Genomic DNA, 17,926 nt, shown 5'->3' on the forward strand with positions numbered 1-17,926 from the left:
TCTTCAAGCAACCATAAGGTCACCTGTTAATACTGAGAACATGTAGAAGGGATAGGGGGAAAAGAAAAGAGAGACCAGAAGAATAAAGGAAGTCAAATAACAGAGGGAATGAGGAAGGGCCCTTGAGAATAAAGAGTTCTTGCTGATGGCAGAAGAAACATTGCTTCATGGGTAGCCAGTTTTAGGTTTCTGGCCAACAGATAGGGATGGAAGAAAAAGTATAATTAGTGTGAGACGTGATATGACAGAAGGAAACATATTAAGTAAAGAGGTAGTTGTGTGGGATGGCAGTCAAGAAGAATTTGGATGACACAGAGACAGTAAAATATGTACTAGTTAATATATACAAGAGCAGTCAGGAGGAATCCCCCTATGGCTTGCTTCTTTGCCATGCTCATGGTCTCCAGATTATATACTGCATATGGTGCAAGATTGCACCCCCTAAATCTAGCATGCTTTCACCACCTGGCATTTCCTATGGCCATATTCAATACGGATGAAACACTGTAACACAGGACATTTCAAAGGTTGTAGATATCTGTGTGCATGAACAAATCCACCTTATCTCCCACACTCATTGGTAGGCACAACTACACACTTGCATCAACATGATTTGTGTAGCCTCTGCCACAGAGACGCAATCCCAAAGCACTCCTTCTTAGGCCACTCTGCACTCACACACTTTCAGTCAATCCATACAAAAGCATGCTAATAACAAGTTTAAGAAGAAAGTTTCCATACTCTGCTAGTTTTTTCATAACCACAGTGCCTGAAATGTGACGACAGGGAAAGATGTACTTGCGAGTTCCATCTTGTAGGCAGAAGGAAAGTGCAGTAAAAGGCTTATGTGGATATTTTTGTCTATATTTTGAACAAGACATATTGTTCACTACTGTGTATCAAAATGGGCACCCAGCATGTGCTGATACGTACTCACGTCACAAGGCACCATATATAAGAAAAAGGTGCAGAGGCATGGTGGAATGGACGGACCTGTTGTTGAAGGGATGCTGTAACATTTAATTCTGACTTCAGGCCTAATGGCACAATAAAGAAGACAGAGGCTTTACATCATTCGGTACATTATGATGAACTTAGAAAACCATACTGTTAGACAGACGTTATACATCAGGTAGAGCTTAGATTAAGTGTGTAATGAAATGAGATTGGGGTTTATCTAATCCTTGCTCTAATATGTGTAATGACTGGTGAGGTGTTTACAATATTTAAAATGATTCTAATACGCTGTGATTTGCAGACTAATAGTATATAATAAGTAACCACATTGTGCAAAATTCTAACTTCTGTTACCACCTGGAGGAGAGCGTTTCTCTGCCAGACCTCCTAGCTGAGCATCTCTCAGTAGGGAAGAAGTAAGAGACTCCTTCCAGATTTTTTCTTTTCTCCAAGTAATTCATAGTTTCTAAATCTGTAAGTGTGACTGCAATAATATGGAGGTTACACAATAGTCTCTCACAATGTAGAGTGACTATAATAACACATTCACCTAAAATATCCCAGACCTATTGGCTTTTTCAGTCATTTATGTAAGAAGGTGCAGTAGCCCTTAACACTACCCATGCAGGCAGAAGATACACACTGTTTCTCTATTCCTTACCTGTTTTGGCCCCAATTAAACATTAGTAAAAGAGTCAAATATATTAAATCCGAAATACATTGGTCAAGTAGGAAAAAAACATATACATAACCCATTTATGTTAACAATAATATTCAAATGAATAGGATATATTAAATTTAAGAAAAACGAAAACCATGCTAATTAGAAATGTGTTTAAGTAATTAAGTAACCTTACCTGCTGACGTTGGGTCTTCTTCATATGATGCTGAATATTAAAAAAAAAAAAAAAAAAAAATGTGCATGTTACATCAATGACGCATTAAACATCTGCAGATTTATTGTTATTACAATACATTATTAAGTCTGCATCTGATTAGATATATAGAATGTAGTTCCCGCATATTAAAAAGATAATGATAGTCCCCAAGGAGTTCTCTGACCATTTAGAGGAGGGGTTCTCCAAACTGGGGGGGCAGGCCCCGGTGCCCCCCCCCACCCCCCCACTGGGGGCCTCAAATGATTGCAAGCCTGGCACCAGACTCCTGCAAAAAGAAGCATTGTTCTGATAACAGAGCTTTGTTTTAAGCGGAAACAATGAGCGCTCTGCCCTGGGCCATCATTAACGTGTTTTGTCATTTATATCCTAGCAGGGAGTACTCCAAACATTCTTTAAACCCTCTCTCCTACTTCCAATAATCACACTGTAGATACATTTACACATTAGTGAGGCCTGCCTGACCAGAATATTACGCTCAGCAATCATGTATTTGTTTGTATTTTTAAAACAGTATTAGAACTTAACTGCAATGTTTGCATAAGTCTAGACATATTTAAACATTGTCAATTTAACAGAATAATTGAGAAATATTTGGAGGTGGTCCCCAGTTAATTTATTTCCACTGCAGGGAGCAAGGCATTAAAACGTTTGAAGACAACTGATATAGAGGAACAAAGCCGAAGGTCAGGATCCTTTAGTTCTGGCTCTCCAAGGTGACTTACAATTTGCTTCTCCTCAGATTAGTTTAGTCCAAATAAGGCATGGTTAAACATCACCTTTCCCACAAACTGCTTAAATCCTTCGGGTCTTACTCTTAAAATGTAAGAGATCGTTTGGTTACAGACATGTGATTTACAGCAACATATGTAGTGATAAACGAAACACACCAACATGTACTTATTAATTTGTTGCCAAGTACATTAAAATTATTTTGTTTGCCAAATGAAAGAACCAATGCTGTTACTCAGAATCTTTAGAAACAGGCAGAGAGTTTCTTTCCTGTAATGATTAATGACATGCAAAAGTAAACATTTTACCATCACTGTAATTTCTCCTCGCTGATCACGGTTTATTTTAGAAAACAGATCAGAATTATAGAAAAGCAAGTGTTCGTTTTTATTATTTAAACTGAACCTGTAATTATGCTGAGTGGTCAGCTTTTACCCTTCACTTCTCGCTCTGCCAAGAGGCACTAGGTAGGACATCAAAACTCAATTAGATTAGCTTAATACAGTTGTGCTTCTACTTCACTTTCTATTACAGGTGACTACATATGTCACTATAGAATTACAGCAAGAAAACTAGAGCAGATTATTTTACTATGATTGCAAGCTTCCACGTATTATATTGTCATTAAAATTAACTTTCTTCTGCATGATGTTTTGCATTCTACAAAAACAGTACGTCAGAGAGGTAAGGACAGCAAAAACCGGGTTTAATTTTCCTATAACCACATTAATTCGGCTATGAACCAAGCAAAATCTATTTATCTATAATTTCCTTTTCTTTTGTTGTAGCCCAGTCCAGTCATGTGCTGCATACTTCTGTAACCAATCGTATAAGTCTGCATTGATTAACAAATAGGGAGAGATTTGTTTTATCCTGTCGAGAGAGCAGTATATGGTAATGAATAATCCATATAAGCACCAGGAAACGATGGAGGGACTATCAGTTTGGAGGTTCAGCTTCAGGTGTAAGTCGAGGCATGCTCTCTGGTTTGACTATGGGCCTTCGTTCGGCACGCTTACAACATTTTGTGTTTTCCATTTAGACCATTAGCCCGTACATGTTGATTGTCCCATTTAGAGAAGTTCAGGGTGGTTTCTTATGATTTGCCATATTAGTGATCAAAAGTATGATCTCATCGCAAGCCATAATGTCAGCCACACCTACCCCTCTGTGCTGTTCCGCCCTGAGGACTGCACTCTAACTCCTCCCAGTGGGTACAAAGAGTTGTATTTCAAGCAATCGGTGGAGCCTTGGATGTTCTCCGTGCCATGGGTATACATTTCTTAAATACAGAGCAGCATCTAGGATTTTTTTTTTCTGAGTTTCTTTTTCGCCCAGCAGGGCATAAAGGCCAACAGGAATAATTCTGGCTTTAGCACTCCTTATCTGTTCAATGTCCTCTCCAGTATTTTGTTATCAGTTGGCATGAATGCATCATGTGGTAAAAATGCCTGTCCTAATCCTTGCACCTAGGAAATTCCGCTGCAAGGGTAGAATTTAAGTTGTTAAAACTTAAATCCTGGTTTCCTGGAAACTTTGGGAGAGCGATAGAGTATCTGCTTCCAGTCCTCCCCCATCAGCTCAATTTCAGTGTCAGCTGACCACTTATCCTGTAGACTAGACAGATCTCATATATCTTAATTTATGAGTGATTTACATAGTAGGGACACTGCCCTTCTCCCATTTGCCAAACTGAGAAACAAACACAGTATCTTGGAGATCTGCAGGTATGTGAAAGGGACATCCTCCCATTCCGAGTATATGGTTCAGATCAATCTCCAACACGCTATATTTTGCACTTTAGACATTCTGTTTTCCTATCCCAAGTCATAAAAATTCTAAGGGTACCCCTTTTACAAAGATTTAATAAAAATGAACTTTAATACATTTTAAATACACGGAAATGTGGTCATATTTCCATTAGCATTTCTTTTTCTAAACATGTTATAATCCTTGTGAATAACAAATGTAGGCTTTTGTGATACCTCCAAGCTATGTTGTCAATTAAAAAGTTAAATACAAATGAACTCTCCTGATAGTGAGCATTTTAGAGGGCTGCTATGCGATACATTTACAGTGAATAATTCTTCAGTTGTGAGATGCAGTCCTACTACTGGGAGTCTGACTGCTAGCCAATAATTGGAATTAACCCTTTTCATTAAGAACTGATCCAGAAACGTAAGGGAAATTAGAGATACTTATTATAAGAGGTGACCATCTGCAGGTGAAGAGAGCTACACAACCTTCAAAGTGAATAACCTAAACATAGAATAGACATGATTACAAGTTCATGAACAGGTCATAAAAATTCTCAGTTCACAAAAGGAATAATTACAAAGCATGAGCACAAGTGCAATCACTTGAATGTGCAAAGTGTGCTTCAAAACAAAAAACAGATTAGAGCAATAGCATCCAGGAATGTACTTACAGAAAGACTCAAATCTCAAACTTGTGCAAAAGGCTGTTTGGGTGTCCAGGTTGGACCAAAGCATTCGATCCATTATTCATAAACGGATTCTCCACGACTGCAAATACAAGTTCAAATTCAATGGACCAGAGTCTAAGGCTGATTACCAAACATTGCCAATAATTCTTGCCAAACAGTAGAGAAAGGGAACTCCGGCCAACACAATACTAAATCAAAGGATATGGTGTAATGTTTCTGTTTCAATTAATTTATAATCCATCAAATATCACCTCAAGAGTATTATCTTGAGCATGTTCTAGCATTATCCCCGGCAGAAACAGGAAGTAAAAAATGCAATTTCATCTAAGCCTGCTCATGGAAAAGTCAAGCAAAGTCCACACAGTGAAATATAATTGGGGTTTAATTTGACTAAAAGAGCACACTGACCCCAATATGTAGTGTGCTCTATTTTCATATATTAGAATACAGCTCACTATATTGCTGATCAAGGATTATATAAAATAGATTTGTCCTACATGGAAAATGCATTTTTGCCTGGCATGGGTCACTGTGGGGGCACTTAAAGGACAGCCAGCAAGAGCACCTTGGTACTCCTGCCAGACATATTTTCGTCAAATACGTGGGTGTTGAAAATTCACTCTGCAGCCCACATATGGCATTTAACTTTTCATGCTATGGGTGCACTTAGCCATTATATACACTGAACATATGGGAAAGTAAATAGGCCCAGCAGGAAGCACTAAAGTACAGCAAGGACTTTAAGGGAAAATTGAGCCAGTTTACAAAATTGCAGTAGTGGTAAATAAAACACTCAGAATCCAACAGTCAGCAAAATAAGACAGAGAAAATGAAGACCGCAACAGAAATGGGTCATGTTCGCTAGTTTTGGCGTTTAGAGTGTTCATCCAGTGCCTCGCTTTTACCTACTCTTACATGTTTCTACCTAGTCTACCCCGTAGGTCTTGTCTCCAATCAAGGGCGGAGTCCTGGGTTTTGGGATGAATTGAGATAGTCTACAAACAGTGGAGCCCTTCCACATGCGTTCTGGACACTTGCTGATCCTAACGATCTGAGGGACATGTATCTTGATGCAATTTGACCTTGATGAGGGCAATCAGGAGTTACTTTGGGGCCTTGCACAATACAAATGTTAAATGGAAATTTTTAAACTGGAAAACACGAAATTATGCAAAAAGGAGTTTTTACATGAAATACGTGATTAAATGAACAATAACCATTTGATGAAAATCATTTGTAATTTTCAAGTTTTAATGACAAGCAGGTGCAGAGCTACTCCATAGTGCAGTGCCTCATGACTCACATCCTGCCACTACATTACTAGAGTGTGATCACCAAGATAGAACAGTGGCTCAGAGGCTGAAGGAGGAATTCATAGCTGCACGCAAATTTAAGTGCAAGCACACGAAGATTAAGTTTATCAGTTGTGTGCCATCTTCGGACGGCAAATCAGATTTTTTGGAAAGGCTAAAGAGATCAATATATGCTGATTATGATATCAGACTGATTAGTTTTCAGTTGTGTGAAATGAAACAGATAGTGAAATGAGGAGGTAAAGTTGGAAGAAGCAGCTGCTGGTTACTCTTACAAGTTCAAGGTGTATGGTGATGGAAACTAGGTTCTTGGTCATAGGTGAATACTAGGAGCCTAAGTCTACTAATTTAGGTTTTTAAGGATTTGAGGGAGGATGCAGTTGTCAGTGTTTAAGCTACAGATGTAGCAAACACAAAAGGTTCAAATAATGTCACCAAGCATTGGTGATCATCTAAATTGTAATTGACGAAATAGCAAACTAAGGTCTAGTAGATGATGCAGTATCAGCTTTGCAGGTAGACCCAAACCGATTTTAAAATTGATATTCAGCAGAACAGGTTTCCATATGAACTAATAAAGAAATGCTCTAGTATAGATGAGGTGTACTCCATAAGCATGATTTCTCTTAATGTCGTCAGAATTTCACCAAATTACGATGATTTTTCATGTACACCAGCATGCTGCTCTTTGTCACTTCAGACCGCACTCTCTATATTTGAATAGGTGGGGACGGGTATAGGTGGGGGCCTCTACACTAGTTTTTTTTACAAAACGGCCTTTGTACTGAAAGTTGGAGTAGGCAGGCATTAGTAGTGTGAGTGTACAGGAGGAATTTAGTAAAAGACAGACATACATTGATTGAATTAACATACAGCATGAGTCTGTCATTTGATAGTCTTTGTCAATGGGTGAGGGTTTTCTTATTTCAGTCACAGTTTTGGTTTTTAGCAGATTCCTCAAAAATGAATAGTTTGCATGTGGTCTTGTGCTGGAAGGAGAGCTTTAGTTTGCTGTGGACATGCACTCTACAGAATCTGGCTCTTGTTATAATCTTTTGAACTTTGGTTGACCAGTGGTCCTACGCTGGTCTCTGATGTATGGTATCTGGGCCATTGTTACACAGCAGTTTGTACATGGTTCAGAGGACCTTCAGTTCAATCACTTCTTTTCAAAGGAGTTTTAAGGTGGGTGTTTCATATTTTTGATTCTTCCAATTGAGGGCCAATTGTGTCGGATTGTGTATACATTGTAAGCTATTAATGTTTGAGAAGCCACTTGCATAAGGCTGAAGTCCAGCTGTTCCCTGAATTACCATGCTGTTAGCTTCACTGAATGGTTTATTCGATTGAAAAGTCAGAGCTGAAAATCTTTTACATAAAACCACCATTTATTTGATGAGTGAGTGAGCTTTTCGACAACAATTACTCTTATGCTAATTACAATTTTGGCTAAGGTTGGTGCACAGTATTTAGAACCTGGATTGCCATCAGTGAGTACTCAAGCTAATGTTGGGCTGATGGTAACTTATTTGATGTTTCAATATTGTGCATCAGGACATGCTTCAGGATATGTCCTGACTTCATGAGCGCAAGTTTGTTGAACCCCAGTGGTGCCAATGACTGGACATTTAAGAGACCATCAAGCTGGTATTTTGCTAAGCCTCTGCAGGAAGTAGTAGGTTAGTCTAGATCAGCATTTGTAAGTGCAACGACAATGGCTGTATGAAATTGGGTACTTAGGAAAGGGAAGACTATGGAACCTTGTTATAACATCTTGTTGACGTTAGTGATGTGGGTGTCAATGCTGGAGTTGGTGTTCTTGTGGCTCGGTAGCCTTGAAAGCTTTTGGCAGAAAAGGTTTGGAAGACAAGTGCACTGACAAAGGAAAAAGATGGATAGTTTCAGGGATAGCCGTGTATGTGGCAGTGGTATGCTCTTGATTCACCGACTTCCTAGGGAGATGGCTGTGTACGTGAGGTCAGCGTCTGAGATAGTTTTGGATATGATTGTTCTAATAGTAGAAAGTAAGACACTGATTAATGATGAGGCACATAGGGGATCATATGCCCGTTGAAATGAATGGGGGCTATTTTGGAGCCATTGTGAGATTACCATGAAGTTGCTGTTTCGCGTAAAGGTCTTCAGCGAGAAACACGTTTTCACAAACTACAGTGCAGCTTTTGTTGCTTTTGCCACTATTTCGAGGCAGAATCGGAGGGCAGCTAAGAATGTGTGTTACATTCACGATTCTGGAGTCCAAATCAAAGTTTAAGAGGTTTATTAGAGAACAGCGCAATGCCTGCCTCAAGTTCAGCACACACCTCTCAACTGCCCCTATACATTCTCACGCCAGAACGTCTACAGCAGAGCCTAGCAAGAGAGCAGGGTTAGAATAAAAAGAATTCCTTTAAAGTAGCATGCACAATAAATATAACAATGTGTTTACTCTGCTTTAATGATTTATGAATACCGAACTGTAGGAGATAATCATTTCCCCTTTTAAGTATCCAGCTGCATTCTCACGTGGATAGAAAGCAGCGTCAACATCTCACAGTGACTTAATTCCTGGCACAATATCAGAATTATCTAACTATGCAGTAGAATTTTTCCAGAAATCATTTCTTCCCTGTTTCCTCAAGTCTAAGCATTACTCAACTTCTGACTAGATATTGGTTTCAAATGTGTTCTACAAATTCAATGATGATTCAGTTGTTTTAAAAAATAAATATTGCCATAGTGTATGCATGTATTTATCTTCAAACATTCCCATGCTAAATATTGGGCTTTAGAAATTCTTATCACTGGTGAAAAGTTGCCTTTATTTGTTTTAATATAGTACGACCAGAACCATTTACATAAGATAAAGCACAATGGCCCATGTTGTCAACACATTGTTTGGAGTGCCTGGTCATAAAGCAGAAGGTCAGGATATATATATTAAATAAAGGTAATTGACAAAATAAATATGCTAATCCAGGTCAAAGCGAGCGAGAATACTTAGCCGAAATTTTCAGATAAATAAGTTATGCAAATATCCTAATTGCAGAATGGAAAGATTAAGAGGAGGTCTATACAAATATAAATGACTACGTGAATGAGGAAACTTAAAGAGCCAATCTGATATGTGTTGTATAAGCAATCTAAATCTAGGGTGCAATAGTGAAGAAGGAGCATTTCAATGTGTTTTTTTCTTAACATCGCATGTCAATCTTGAGGATGTCTTCACTTCTTTGGATTCAGTTTCTTCTGGAAATCTGAAGTTTCTGATACAAGTAACGAGGGTTATTGCCTTGCAGGTGAGACATGATGTTTGATATAGAGACCTGAATTTTAGGGATTGCTGTGCCAGGAATATAAGGAAAGGTCTGATACACTTTTTAGATAGAAAAAAACTGGCTGCCACAAATAGATCCTTCCTTGAGAGGTACCAGGCACAAACCATTTCTATTATCAATGCTTAGGATACCATAGACTTGTACAGCCATCTTGAGGACATGTTATGAAAAAACGGACTGGGATGTCTGAGGCGTTCTATATGGGATCCAACATTTCTGCCCATCACTTTGACATAAAATTCAAAATGAAGTAGTTTATATAGTATGAACACCCAGGGATTTTTCAGAGGAGACAATATTACATGTAAATTCCTGGCTTTAACTTCAGTTTGTGGGCAGTTCTTGGTAATTGTTTGGGGATATCAGGCAGAACTCCTTCACTGTGGGTTTAGCTCCACCTTCATAGTTGTCATCCACTTTAATCTCCTTATCGGTGAAGGTTAAAACCTGAGGGCTGTTTGATTGGAAAACGGGAGGCAGGAGTTTCCATCATCAAAATGCCACAATCTGAATGAGGTTGAAATCAGCTACTAAATTATTTTCACACAAGCTGCTTAGTTGCATAGTCTATGAAATCCTCCCCAAAACTGACTTGAGTGTGAAGTAGCCTATATTTAATAATTAGCCTCATTGGTCTACGCGCTGTGTTGCCAATCTCCACAGTTAGGCATTGTAAAGAGAAGGAACTATGAAAAATGAACCTTTACGTTTAAGGGCATCCTACCAAGTTTTTGCATCTTCTGCTTTAATGTCTTTCATTCATGAGGTGAAGATGTAAAATGCTGAGTCTCTTGAAATTGCTTCAGAAGATTGATCTAAGATGCTGCTTGGAGTGTCTAGTTCTGAAAGTATTAGAGATAGGATGTGCTATCATCTCTGAAAGGCAAGAGGACCTAGGAATTTAGAGTGTGTAAGAGTTGATGGGCATTGTGACATCTTGTGAGCGAGTATGTCTGATGTGCTTAAATGGTGTAATAATATGAGAACAAACTATGTCAGGATTTGTCCTATGAGTGAGGGAGCTAGAAAGAGTGCTGTAGTGGCTTTTGAGCTTTTTATGCAGGTGATTAATCATCAGGTTGACATTATGGAGTTCCATTAGAGAAATTGTCATTATGTGATGTAAGCTTCCTAACCAATAAAAAGGCTTGATAACGATCTGGAAATTTGAGTATAGCCATCTATGGTTAACAATATTCATAAAGTCACATCATGTCCTGATTGACTAGAAAAATGAGTTGCCCATAAACCAGCGTGTCAGCTTTCATTTTTGCATACAGAGTATATTCTCTGGACCTCAAATTGAGAGCAATGTGGATGTGCTAAATGGGAAACAGGTTGCACAAATGGCTGTAGGCAGACCATTTCTCTATTGCTCGTTTCTATAACAATCTATATGCAGAGAATAGCTGTACAATGGAAATTGATCCGATGGCCTATCGGAAATTAGATGTGCATCTGTTCATTGAGGAAAGATGGGACTTAGCAAATTAAAATGTCGCTTTTGGAGGCTTTGCATATAAAAATGATATTTAGATTAAGCGTAAATTAAATTGCCCACAGCATTTTAGATTTCTGAAATTAGGAAACTGGAGCTTAATCAATTTACAGCAAATTGACACCATTTAAGAGCTGGTTACAGAAATGTGAACTGGCTTCAGAATTTGCAACAGAAACACATGCAGCTAACTGTTAAAAACTGTTGGTCAATTTAGAAGTAGAAAAAAATCCACAAAAGGACATTCATCCATAATGAAATTACTCTTTATATTTGGGGACATTCATAACATGTATATGCCTAATGTGCAATACATAGCTACGTTATGCAATAAATTCATACATCATGCATTCCAATAAATGATGATTTAGGATGAATAACTGGCAGTCCTGAGGGCAGTAGCAGAAGAGTGGCAATAGCAGATAATCTAAACTAGTACACAAAGGTAACACACATGGAAGAACATTATTTTGAGTACCAAATATTACAATCGTCACATGCTGCACTAATTCATTCAACATACACCCAAATCATAAATTAATGTATCTATATACCCACCCTCACACAAATATAAATAACTTGACTACTCAGTAATTGAAAGTTATCAATAATGATTGATCTCTTTGGAACTGATCAAATGATTTGTAACAAAATAAAAACCTCCCACACACTAAGTAATAGCATAGACAGATATATATATATACAAATTGTTTGAGTAGGTTTATGGCATCACAACTTGTACATTTCAAAAATAGAATATACATATATATATATATATATGAACAAAGGGTAAAGCGATGTTTACATTTCAAAAAAAGAATATACATATATATATATATACATATATATATATATATAAATATATATATATATATATGAACAAAGGGTAAAGCGATGTTATAGCTAAACAGAAATGTCAGCTTAAATGTAAGATATTAATCTGAAAAAAACTGTTATTCGACAGTTATAATTATTTGCTATTTCAAGTAACTATAACTTGCTTCTCTCCCAACCACAGTGTTGAGGGACATAGCTTCAGGGGGATGTGTGCGGTGTTACATCACACTAATAAATTTATTTTGTGATAAATAGTTGGGTGCAAGTGCTTTCAGTCCAGTGTGGTGAGGTTCTATCAGATTTCACCAGGAATTTTTACACACAGACAAAAAACGCACACACACTCTCCCCCTCTCTGTGTTTGGAAAGTCTTAAAAAGTGTTGGTTATTTCACTAAATTATGTACTTTCTTTCACGTGGTACCCTACCAATACACATTCCTCTCCCTGTCCACTGCTTGTTGTATAATGTATTTTAACATCATGTGCCAGTGTAATTGTCGAGAAATAGGAAGTTAAAACCCTCCCTGACATACTGACCAAGCTATGCCCCTGACAGCGTTGTGGTATGATGCCAGTTCAGATGTCAACAGTAATGTTATCAATGATGTCACAGAACGTTTCATGAGTGCTGTAATATGTGAAGTCATAAGCTGTGCATGGAGTTATAGCTAACTGCAATAAGTATAATCTGAAAAATTTGAGTGATTTTTTTCCTTTAAAATATTACATTTAAACTTACAATTTCAGCAAGCATCACTTCAACTTTAGTTTTTTTTACAAATTTCTTTTTTTTTTTTTTTTAAAGTAAACTAAAAATGTATTACCATACATAATGGCAACACCGCCATGCAGGGCCTCCTGCAGTGCACGGTGTGGAGATGGTCAGAGGGCCTGGCCTGTTGCCAGGTCCTCCATCCATTCCCCTAGGGCAACCAATCTTCCAAGGGCTATGCACACTGGTGGGGGGGAGAGGTGGTAGGGATGGCCACAGGGCCTGGCCCAGAGCCTAAACCACTTTTGGCAGCCAATTCCTCCTTCATGCACAGCATTCACCTGTTCATCCCACTCCAGACTCAAAATCCTGTGCTCTCATGGGACTCCCGCTGGGGAAGGGGCACACCAACTCCAGCAACATCACAGAAACTTTATATATATATGTATCGTTAGAAATGGGGTCTCTAGTTTGCAGAGGTATACACCCTTGTCCAAGTAGGGACCACAATCCTAGTCAGGGTAAGTCACACACAAAACAAATTTTCCTGTGCTCACCCTCTGGTATCTTGGCACTGAGCAGTCAGGCTTAACTTAGAAGGCAATGTGTAGAGTATTTGTGCAATAAATCATACAGTAACACAGTGAAAACACCACAAAGGAACACCGCACAGGTTTTTTAAAAATATATGATATTTAACTGGTTAAATTAATGTCAAAACAACAAAGATTTGAGATATCACTTTTGCAAGATTAAAAAGAGTCTTAAACCCTAGAAATTAACAGTTGTCTCTTGTTGGCACAAAGTGCCTGGTTTGCGTCAAAAATATAATGCATGGAGACTGCAGAGGAGAAGATGCATGGAAAAATCGGGTGTGCATCAGATCTTCCGACGTAGCACAGACGGTGTGTTGTTTCTTTTCACACTGCAAGGGGCTTTGTGTCGATTTCAGGCATGCAGTAGTGGTTTCTCACTACGATGCGGGGATCATTTTATAAAGCCCAGGGATGATGCAGGGAAATCTTGGGCTTGCAGGAAAAAAGACACAGGTGTTGTGATGCGTCAAATTTTCTGGTGCACGGCAGGTGCTATGTCGATTCTTCACTTGGGAAGTCGGGCTGTGTCAGTCTCTTTTGGCTGTGCGAAGATCGGGTAGGCTGTGCGTCACATTTCCAGCTGCAAGGCAGTGCACAAGGTCACCTTCAGTGCAGGTTTGTCTGCCAGGGTCCCAGTAGGGGGTTTGGCAGTCCATTGTGTGAGGGCAGGCCACTAGCCTTTAATATGTAAGTGGCAGGACCTCCAGCCTTCCAGCCCAGGAAGACCCATTCAGTATGCAGATGAGTGCAGGTGTGACTGAGTGTCCTGCCTTTGTGGTTGTCTGGGTGAAATGCACAAGGGAGCTGTCAACCAGCCCAGCCCAGACATTGATTAGAGACAGGCTGTAAAGCACACAAGGATTTTAAATGCAGAGAAATGCTCAGTTTCTAAAAGTGGCATTTCTAAATTAGTAATATAAAATCCAACCTCACCAATAAGCAGGATTTTCCATTACCATTCGGGCCATACTAAACATGACGTGGTTACCCCTTTCTGATCATAATCTACCACTCAATCAGTATATGAGTGTAGCCCTAATGCTATCCTATGAAAGGAGCATGACTCACAGTATTGGAAACCAATCTGGGAGTTTTCCACTACTAGGACATATGAAACACACAAGTACATGTCCTGTCTTTTACCTATATAGCACCCTGCCCCATAGGGTACAAAGGGCCTACCTTAGAGGTGACATATGTAGAAAAAGGGTTGTTTAAGGCTTGAAAAGTACTTTTAAATGCCAAGTGGAAGTGGTAGTGAAACTGCACACACAGGCCTTGCAATGGCAGGCCGAGACATGGTTAAGGGGCTACTTATGTAGGTGGCACAGCCAGTGCTACAGGCCCACAAGTAGCATTCAATTTACAGGCCCTGGGCACATGTAGTGCACTTTTCTAGGGACTTACAAGTAAATCAAATATGCCAATTGGGAATGAACCACTGTTACCATGTTTAAGGGAGAGAGCATATGCACTTTAGCACTGGTTAGCAGTGGTAAAGAGTGCAGAGTCCTAAAACCAGCAACAACAGTGTCAAAAAAAGTTAAGGGAGGCAGGAAAAAAGCTGGGGGATGACCACCCTAAGGCTGTCAGGTTTTGGTCCCAGAGCTAAGCAAGGGTTAAGGTGTATGAACTGTTTTGAGAAATGTTTCTTGATGATTCATCAAACAGAATCCATTGGGAGCAGTGTCAAAACTGATTTGCATATGCCTGTGTCCAAACTAGGATGACGTGGCAAGCAAAATAATGATAATTAAACCTAGATCTGTGACTGGGGGTGAGTATTTAAAAAGTTTCAACACCCTGTCCATCATTTTATTTTGTGATGTTGCTATATGAGCTCTTAGTGGCTAGGGGTATGCCCACATGTGGGTCCCTTGCTCGCTGCACCACTGGATTCAAGCTAGCCTGGCTGATGGGGCATGATACCCTGAAACTGGTCTCAGGATGCTTGTTTCCAGTCCAGGGAGGTCCTGCCTTGGTAGTTCAGGCTGAGGGGTGATACCCCAAAAACGGTCTCAGGATGCTTGTTTCTGGTCCAGAGGGGACCTGGCTTGCCAGATCGGCCTATACTGTTCCCATGGGAACATGGGCAAGACTGATTTGCATACAGCTGTGTCCAAACTGGTGTGATGCGGCAAGCAAAATAAACCTAGATCTGTGACTGGGGTTGAGTGTGTGAAAAGGTTCAACACTCCTTCCTTCCTTTTATTTTGTGATGTTGCTATGTGAGCCTTAAGTGGCTATGGGTATGCCCAGACATGGCTACCTTGCTCGCTGCACCACTGGATTCAAGCTAACCTGGCTGATGAGGTGATACTCCGAAACCGGTCTCAGGATGCTTCTTTCCGGTCAAGGGAGGACCTGGCTTAGCAGTTTGGCCTGGGCTGTTCCCATGAGAAGTAGGGTCAAGACTGATCTGCATGAGGCTGTGTCCAAACTGGAGTGACGTGGCGAGCAAAATAACAATGGATTGAACCCAGGTCTGGGACTGAGGGTGAGTGTTTGAAAAGTTTCAACACTTCGTCCATCATTTATTTTGTGATGTTGCTATGTGTGCCTTAAGTGGCTATGGGTATGCCCAGACATGGCTACCTTGCTCGCTGCACCACTGGATTCAAGCTAGTCTGGCTGAGGGGGCATGATACCCTGGAACTGGTCCAAGGATGCTCGTTTCTGGTCCAGGGAGGTCCAGCCTTGGCAGTTCAGGCTGGACTGTTCACAGAAGGAGCTGTGTCAAGACTGATTTGCATATGGCTGGGTCCAAACTAGGGTGACGTGGCAAGCAAAATAATGACGGGTTAAACCCAGATCTGTGACTGGGGTTGAGTGTTTTAAAAATTTCAAAACTCTGTCCATCATTTTATTTTGTGATGTTGCTATGTGCACCCTAAATGGCTAGAGGTATGCCCAGACATGGGTTCCTTGCTCACTGTCGCACTGGATTCAAGCTAGCCTGGATGATGATGGATGATACCCCGATACCTGTCTCAGGATGTTTGTTTCTGGTCCATGAAGGACCTGGCTTGGCAGGTTAGGCTGGACTATTGCCAGGGGGAGCAGGGTCAAAGCTAATTTGCATATGGCTTGGTCCAAACTGGGGTGACTTGGCAAGCAAAATAATGATAAATTAAACTCAGATCTGTGACTGGGTGTGAGTGTTTGAAAAGTTTCAACACTCCATACATCATTTTATTTTGTGATGTTGATATGTTATTAAGCATATATTTTGTTTCAGCTCTAGGAAGATACAGAGTTTTACCAGATTATAGCGAGATGGAAGACCAGATATTGTCTTAAGGTAGGAATTAGATGTGGAATTCAGAATTATAAAATCGCTAAGGTTTTCTACTTATCTTTAGATATCAGTGCTCCTATAGTGCAACCCGAGTTGATCTGTGCTACCAGTCAGAGTGATGAAATCTTGTGCCTCTGTTTTTGTCTCTTACTTCCCCTTCCCCAGGTCTACTTCCGACCACCATATTGTCAGCATCTGTTTGGCAGTGGATATGGAGGTGTGTGGGAAGACACACTGCTTCTATTAGTTCAATATTGCATGGTTAGTGCAGTCCGACAATCAATGATTACAGGTAGTACATTATTTAATCTATGCATTTTTGATTGAAGAGAAATCTTGGATGCATTAGTGAAAGTCTGCTTTGGAATGTTAAAATAAAGTGAAAAAACATTTAGTACACTGTTATGAGTTTAGCCCTAATGCTATCCTATGAAAGGAGCATGCCTCACAGTATTGGAAACCAATCTGGGAGTTTTCCACTACTAGGACATATGAAAACACACAAGTACATGTCCTGTCTTTTACCTATATAGCACCCTGCCCCATAGGGTACCTAGGGCCTACCTTAGAGGTGACATATGTAGAAAAAGGGTTGTTTAAGGCTTGAAAAGTACTTTTAAATGCTAAGTGGAAGTGGTAGTGAAACTGCACACACAGGCCTTGCAATGGCAGGCCGAGACATGGTTAAGGGGCTACTTATGTAGGTGGCACAGCCAGTGCTACAGGCCCACAAGTAGCATTCAATTTACAGGCCCTGGGCACATGTAGTGCACTTTTCTAGGGACTTACAAGTAAATCAAATATGCCAATTGGGAATGAACCACTGTTACCATGTTTAAGGGAGAGAGCATATGCACTTTAGCACTGGTTAGCAGTGGTAAAGAGTGCAGAGTCCTAAAACCAGCAACAACAGTGTCAAAAAAAGTTAAGGGAGGCAGGAAAAAAGCTGGGGGATGACCACCCTAAGGCTGTCAGGTTTTGGTCCCAGAGCTAAGCAAGGGTTAAGGTGTATGAACTGTTTTGAGAAATGTTTCTTGATGATTCATCAAACAGAATCCATTGGGAGCAGTGTCAAAACTGATTTGCATATGCCTGTGTCCAAACTAGGATGACGTGGGAAGCAAAATAATGATAATTAAACCTAGATCTGTGACTGGGGGTGAGTATTTAAAAAGTTTCAACACCCTGTCCATCATTTTATTTTGTGATGTTGCTATATGAGCTCTTAGTGGCTAGGGGTATGCCCACATGTGGGTCCCTTGCTCGCTGCACCACTGGATTCAAGCTAGCCTGGCTGATGGGGC

General features: G+C 39.9%; 1 protein-coding gene across 1 annotated transcript in view; it reads right to left on the reverse strand.

Annotated features, from left to right (window-relative positions):
* The window catches only part of EDIL3 (EGF like repeats and discoidin domains 3), a 1,526,861-nt gene that overhangs the window by 971,259 nt on the left and 537,676 nt on the right, over nt 1-17,926 (reverse strand). The window contains exon 4 of the mRNA XM_069224820.1: nt 1,815-1,844. Within this exon, the coding sequence (XP_069080921.1) occupies nt 1,815-1,844 (30 nt within the window). The remainder of the gene's footprint in view (nt 1-1,814; nt 1,845-17,926) is intronic.

The sequence above is a fragment of the Pleurodeles waltl genome, chromosome 1_1 (assembly GCF_031143425.1).
Source record: "Pleurodeles waltl isolate 20211129_DDA chromosome 1_1, aPleWal1.hap1.20221129, whole genome shotgun sequence".
NCBI classification, from domain to species: Eukaryota; Metazoa; Chordata; class Amphibia; order Caudata; family Salamandridae; genus Pleurodeles; species Pleurodeles waltl.